At 43.4% G+C, this 6,000-nt stretch overlaps 1 protein-coding gene across 1 annotated transcript in view; it reads left to right on the plus strand.

Moving 5' to 3' along the window:
• atp9b (ATPase phospholipid transporting 9B) overlaps positions 1-3,851 on the plus strand; it is a 412,539-nt gene extending 408,688 nt beyond the window's left edge. The window contains exon 29 of the mRNA XM_072466981.1: positions 1,682-3,851. Within this exon, the coding sequence (XP_072323082.1) occupies positions 1,682-1,818 (137 nt within the window). The 3' untranslated portion in view covers positions 1,819-3,851. The remainder of the gene's footprint in view (positions 1-1,681) is intronic.
• Positions 3,852-6,000: the final 2,149 nt, after the last annotated feature.

The raw sequence follows: 6,000 nt of genomic DNA on the forward strand, positions 1-6,000 counted from the left end.
GAACCAAGGCGATTAGATGGTGGTAAGAAATAGACCAACCATGATCTAATTGTAAGGTGGTGCAGGCTTGAGAAGTTGAATGGCTTACTCATGTTTCTGTGGTGTGGACTTTAGGAGTGGCCTTTCTCTTCCCATGTTTCGCTGCAGCCTGATATTGATAGTGAATTTTACTCGCTCTTTTATCAGGTAAATTTTATTTTGCATATTTTGGAATTAAATTTAATGCTACAGTAAAATCTCTTATCTAAATGAGTTTACATATCTAACAAGTACAAAGAAAAGTACAGTATAGGAACAGGCTTCAGCCCTCCAGCCTGTACCAATCATGATGCCCTAACTAAAAAAAAATCCTTCTGCCCTTACTCGGTCCGTATCCCTCTATTTCCTCCCTATTCATGTACCCATCCAGGTGCTTCTTAAATGTTGCTAATGTGCCTGCTTCCACCACATCCTCTGGCAGCGCGTTCCAGGCACCCACCATTCTCCGCGTGAAAAACGTACCCCACACGTCTCCCTTAAACGTTTCCCCCTCTCACCTTGAACCTGTGCCCGTTTGTAATTGACACTTCCACCCTTGGAAAAAGCCTCCGACTATCCACTCTGTCTATGCCTCTCAGAACTTTTCAGACCTCTATCAGATCTCCCCTCAGCCTCCGTTTTTCCAGTGAAAACCGTCCTAGTTTATTCAACCTCTCCTCATAGCCAACACCCTCGAGACCAGGCAACATCCTGGTGAACCTGATAGTGGTGACCTGAGCTGCACGTAATACTCCAAATGCGGCCAAATCTAGGTTTTATATGGGTAGTTGCTGTCCAAATTATTGTGTTTCTATACACTGGTTTGTTGAATGCCTTCTGTCCGCAAGAGTGAAGGATCATTGTAATCCCTGAAGAGCTAACTCTCTTGTTCCAAGAAAATGCCTGACATTTGCGCATTTGAAACATTTTTTAAAAAATTTGGAATGGAAACACAAAACTGAAGGAGGATAATGTGCTTGTTTTGTTCATGTCATTGTCCTTGATTCAGTCATCAAATGGAGCGCTTCAAACCTTGGGAGTAAGCGTTCCAACTCTCCCGGATTGACTCGGAATCTCCTGGAATTTAGCATTAATCCCCCAAGCAGTGCAGCGAGCTTTCCGGGAGAAGGATATGCAAGCTGGGCTGCTGCATCTGAGACGGGGTAGTTTATTGCCTCCAATCTCCTTCCCGACTCTGTCCAGCTATTCCCTCAGCCAACCATGAACTACGCCAATGCATGTGTGACCGCTTCGCTAACCCAGCGGAGGGGTATCGGTGGTGCGGGGGGCATTGTGGGCATCCACCGCCTCCATTGAAATTTTGTTGCTGCCATGTGGTCAAACCTCCAAGAACACATGTGACACCACTTCACCTGTAATTTGAAGAGGGACTGCCAGGGGCTGAGTGTAGATAGATCTGTAAAATGATAAAAATCCTGGACTTTAATTTTATTTGCAGGATCTCTGTTTGCAGGATAATTAGAATCATGACTGCACTACTGACTGTATTCTTTGTGTGTTTGAATATGAAATAAATTAAGCTTGCAAAAAGTCACCCATTTTGCTCCATTTTTAAAATCTCATTCAGAATGCTGGTCAATAGATGAAATTCAGAAAGCCCCTTGTTCAATAATGTAATGGACTTAACTTCCTGCCTTTACAGATGTCGCCTTTATCTCCACTGTGACCTTCCTGTGGAAAGTGTCAGCAATTACCCTCGTCAGTTGTCTTCCACTTTATATTCTCAAATACTTGAAGCGCAAATTCTCTCCACCCAGTTACTCCAAACTTACCTCGTAGTGCAAACGCTTTGTTCAATAAGTGACACTTTTGCCATCGCCGCGGAGGGGTCTAATCATCCCTTTTAAAAAGAAACTTCACAGGGAAGCTGAAGTCTTTTGAAAATGGTCTGTTGACCGAACAGCCAAAAAAAAGCAATGAAATGCTGCACACGCCACTGTGCAGCGTCGAACGGAAATGACAATTCTTCAGAATAACAAGCACTGCACAGGACCTCTGAAACGAAGGAATGATGCCTTCAAACTTTTCACAGTACTGATGGAGTCAGGGAGAAAATGGAAATAACGTGTCTTTGTATATCTTTTTTACTTTTTTCTTTTTTCCCCTTGCTATTTTGTGTAAAATTTCAAATGTACTTTTGTTTATAAATTTGCTGTACTTTTTATTGTTCCTGCATTGCACTCCTGCAATGAGTTTCAGAATTGGCCACAAAGTACTAGTTAGTGCAATTGTCCAAATTTTGTTGTATAAAAGCTCACTTCTTGATGCCATTGTGCATAAAGCAACAGATTAGCAGTACATATATATATATATATATATATATATATATTTATTGGAATTTCAGCTACCTTTATAAGTGCTCTCCACTTTAGCATTTGCTATTATTAATATGTCTATATTTCCCTGTCTCTAAATTGCAGTTGTTTGTGAAGCAAGTATGCACTAACAGGGATATGCACAGCAGGCTTTCGACATCCCACATCGTCATTAGCATATTACCAACTACCTCCCCTTTATATTTTCTCCCCAGTATTATCTAATTCTATTTATTTTTGGAGACTCACCTTAGGAATGCTACAGTCTGAATTTTATGTGAGCCATTCTCCTTCACAAAGTTTTGAAAATTATTTGTTTGCAATTGAATTGAGGACATACATTGCCCGTACATTGTGGAATTTCCATTCCTTCTTCTCTTAGTCAGACTCTAGTCTTTATTGTGATGTGGACTCGGGCCTGGGAGAATCGAGAAGCCTCCCCCTCTCTCCGCACAATTCTGTCCCCGCCCCACCTTGAAGTGTAACAAAGTCCAAAAGGCGACTAAGGAAATCAACATTCTTCAAATCATAATTCCAATGATCCCTGCGGTAATGTGCTCCTGGATTGATTTATTTAGAGTTTATATGATAGTGGAGTACAAAAAGAAGATGTGGTATTTTTTACAAAGAGGATCAACAGTGTATTCCACTAGCAGTTTCCTGGATCCAGCACTGAATGAAAACTTACTGCACTCCCTTAAAATTCCATTTTGAAAGCATATGAGAATCAAGTGTATTATGTTGTTGAGCAAAGACGCAAAGTACTTCATATAAGTCTTGACTTGTGGAAATTAATTTTTGTCTTCGTAATACATTAAAAACATTTTTGCATTCATATTTTTAATCAACTAGTGTTCTGATTTGTCAATGTACGTATCCACTAACCATGCCTCAAGGAGTTTTACAGGGCATGATCATTGATTGGTTACAATGTTGTTCTGGTTTTAATTAAGCATTTGCTTTCTAGGTTCCACATGATTGTGCTAAATTGTGTCCATTTAAAGTCTGGCTGTCCTCGAGACATGGCTCTGGTAGTGAATGGAAGTTGTCTACCATTTTTGTAAATAGCCTCCAAATAATGGACGCCTGGCATCCGATTCCAATTGTTCTTCTTTGCTGCAACTGTGAAGTAGATGTAATGAAATGAGTAACGGTGAAATACGTTCCAATGGCCACCTTGATTAAACCACCATCTGAATTAAGTATGCATCTATTGCCATATCGCATCTATTACTAGAAATGGACATGTTAGCAATATAAGTAAATGGAGCCTGCATCAGGGTCTAGCTACCACCCTCGAGATCAGCCACGATAATTAATTTTCAAATTAACATGCTGTTGTGGTTAAGCCATTAAATGTCACTGTCACCTGGATTCAAAAGTTTTAAGGAACCACTTGAGTTTAATGGTGAAGATGACCACTTTATTCAGATTTTACTGTATTGTAAAATTAAACTGGAGCTCCCCCTGCACAATAAAAGTGAATTTACATTTTCACACTGGCTTGCCTTCCTCCTTTTTCTGATCTTCAGACATGTGCTTGGCTCATTTATCACCTTGGATCCATATAAAGTTGTCATCTATCTATCGCATCTGTACATGCTTCACGCAAAGTTATTGAGAAGCGTATGGTACAGGAAACTGAGAGCTGGTTGCTCTAAAATGGACAGCTAATTCCTTAACGCTCTGATTTGTCTCTCCATTTTTATTCAACCAGTTAAAGGTCAAAGTGAGCAAAAGTCCATTTTCATGGCAAGAGTAAAACGTTTCACCTGATCAATTTTGCATATATTGTCTAATGCAGTCTTAATCTGCTGAAGATTTGACTTTTAACTTAAATGTTGGGTGCTAATTTAAGTTTAATATATCTTTCTAATAGTGTATTAGAAGTTGGTGCTTCAAAATAATTTTTTAAAATATATATTTTTATTCATTTTTTAAACATTTTGTACATAAAACAAAACAACACAAAACAAAAAGAATAACCGAAGAATCTCCACCACCACTCTACCAACCAGTACATATATGACTTGAAAAGTAACCTCCCTCCTCCCAAACTCTTTCTACCCCCACCCCAACTTTAGCAGTTGACGGTGACCAACACTTTAAAGTGAAGGACAAACAGACTCCCACCTCTAATGGAACCCCTCAATCACTCCCCTCAAGGTGAACTTAACCTTCTCACATTACAGAAACTCCATCAGGTCCCCCAGCCACACTGAGGCACAGGGTGGATAAGCTGACCTCCATCCCAACAGGACCTGCCTGCGAGCAGTCAGCGAGGCGAAGGCTAAAGCATCCACCCCTGCCCCTGTTTGTAGCACTGGCAAGTGGCACCCCAAATATGGCTCCCAGGGAACTGTGCTCCAAGTCCAAGATCTCCGACATGGTGCTGAAGAATGAATCACCAAACTTCTCCAACTTCGGACAGGGCCAGAGCATATGTACATGGTTGGCCGGGCCCCTCCCACACCACTCGCAAGTTTCTCCCACCCCCTCAAACAGCTGACACATCCTCAACCTCATCAGGTGCGCCCTGTGCACCACATTTAATTGTATTAGCCCTAGTTTCGCACACGAGATTGAGGCGTTCACCCTTCCCAACACCTTGCACCACAACACCTCCTCCATCACCACCCCCAACTCCTCCTCCCACTTGGCCATAACCCCCTCCAATGACACTATCCTCCCCCAGAATCCTGCCATAAAGTGCCGAGATGACCCCCCCCCCCCCCCCCCTCCTCTCACCGACAACACCCCAGGGCAGTGTCACCAGTCAGGAAAAACTTCTTTGCAAAATCCCACAGCTGAGTGTACCTAGAGGCATCGCTCCGTGGAATCCAAAACATCTCTGTTAACTCCTCCATACTCGCAAATCACCCTTCCCAAAATAAGTCCTTCATTCCACCCCCCCCCCCCCCCCCCCCCCCCCGCTCCATCCAGAATCGAAACCAAGCATCTAATCTCGCCTCTCAAACAAATGATTCTCTCCAATAGGCATCAACTGCGACCCCCGCCCCTAACTTAAAAAGCTGCCAGAATCGCCTCCATATCTTCAGTGTGGCCACCACCACCGAACTACCCGAATATTACTCTGGGGCAAATTGGAGCGGCGGCGTTGCCAGTGCCCACAACCTCTACCCCCCATGAGAGCCTGCCTCCATCCTCGCTTATACTCTCTTTGCTCCATACCCCCAACCCTGCATCATCTTGGTGTTCGCTGCTCAATAATCTATCAGATTCGGCACAGCCAAACCCCCAGGCTGTTGCCCTCTCTGAAGCACCGTTTTCTGAATCTTCACTACCTTACCTGCCCAGACAAATGAGAAAATCAACCATTCCACCCCCATTTAAACAAAAATGCATTCGACAAGAAGACTGGCAAACTCTGTCCCACCTCAACAGATCCGCCTTGACCCTGCCCACCAGGCTCGGCAAATTCAATTTATGGAGCCAGGCCCAATCCTGAGCCACCTGCGCCCGCAGTTACCTGAAGTGAGTAGTTGCGACACGAAACCGCAATCTCTCCACCCACCCCACACACACACACACACAACCCTTGCCAGCTCCCGTCCCCGGTAGGGTGACCAAAAAGCACTCGCTCTTCCCCAAATTCGGGGCGCCGACCTATGCAACCTCTTACAAA

The sequence above is a fragment of the Scyliorhinus torazame genome, chromosome 11 (assembly GCF_047496885.1).
Source record: "Scyliorhinus torazame isolate Kashiwa2021f chromosome 11, sScyTor2.1, whole genome shotgun sequence".
Lineage (NCBI taxonomy): Eukaryota > Metazoa > Chordata > Chondrichthyes > Carcharhiniformes > Scyliorhinidae > Scyliorhinus > Scyliorhinus torazame.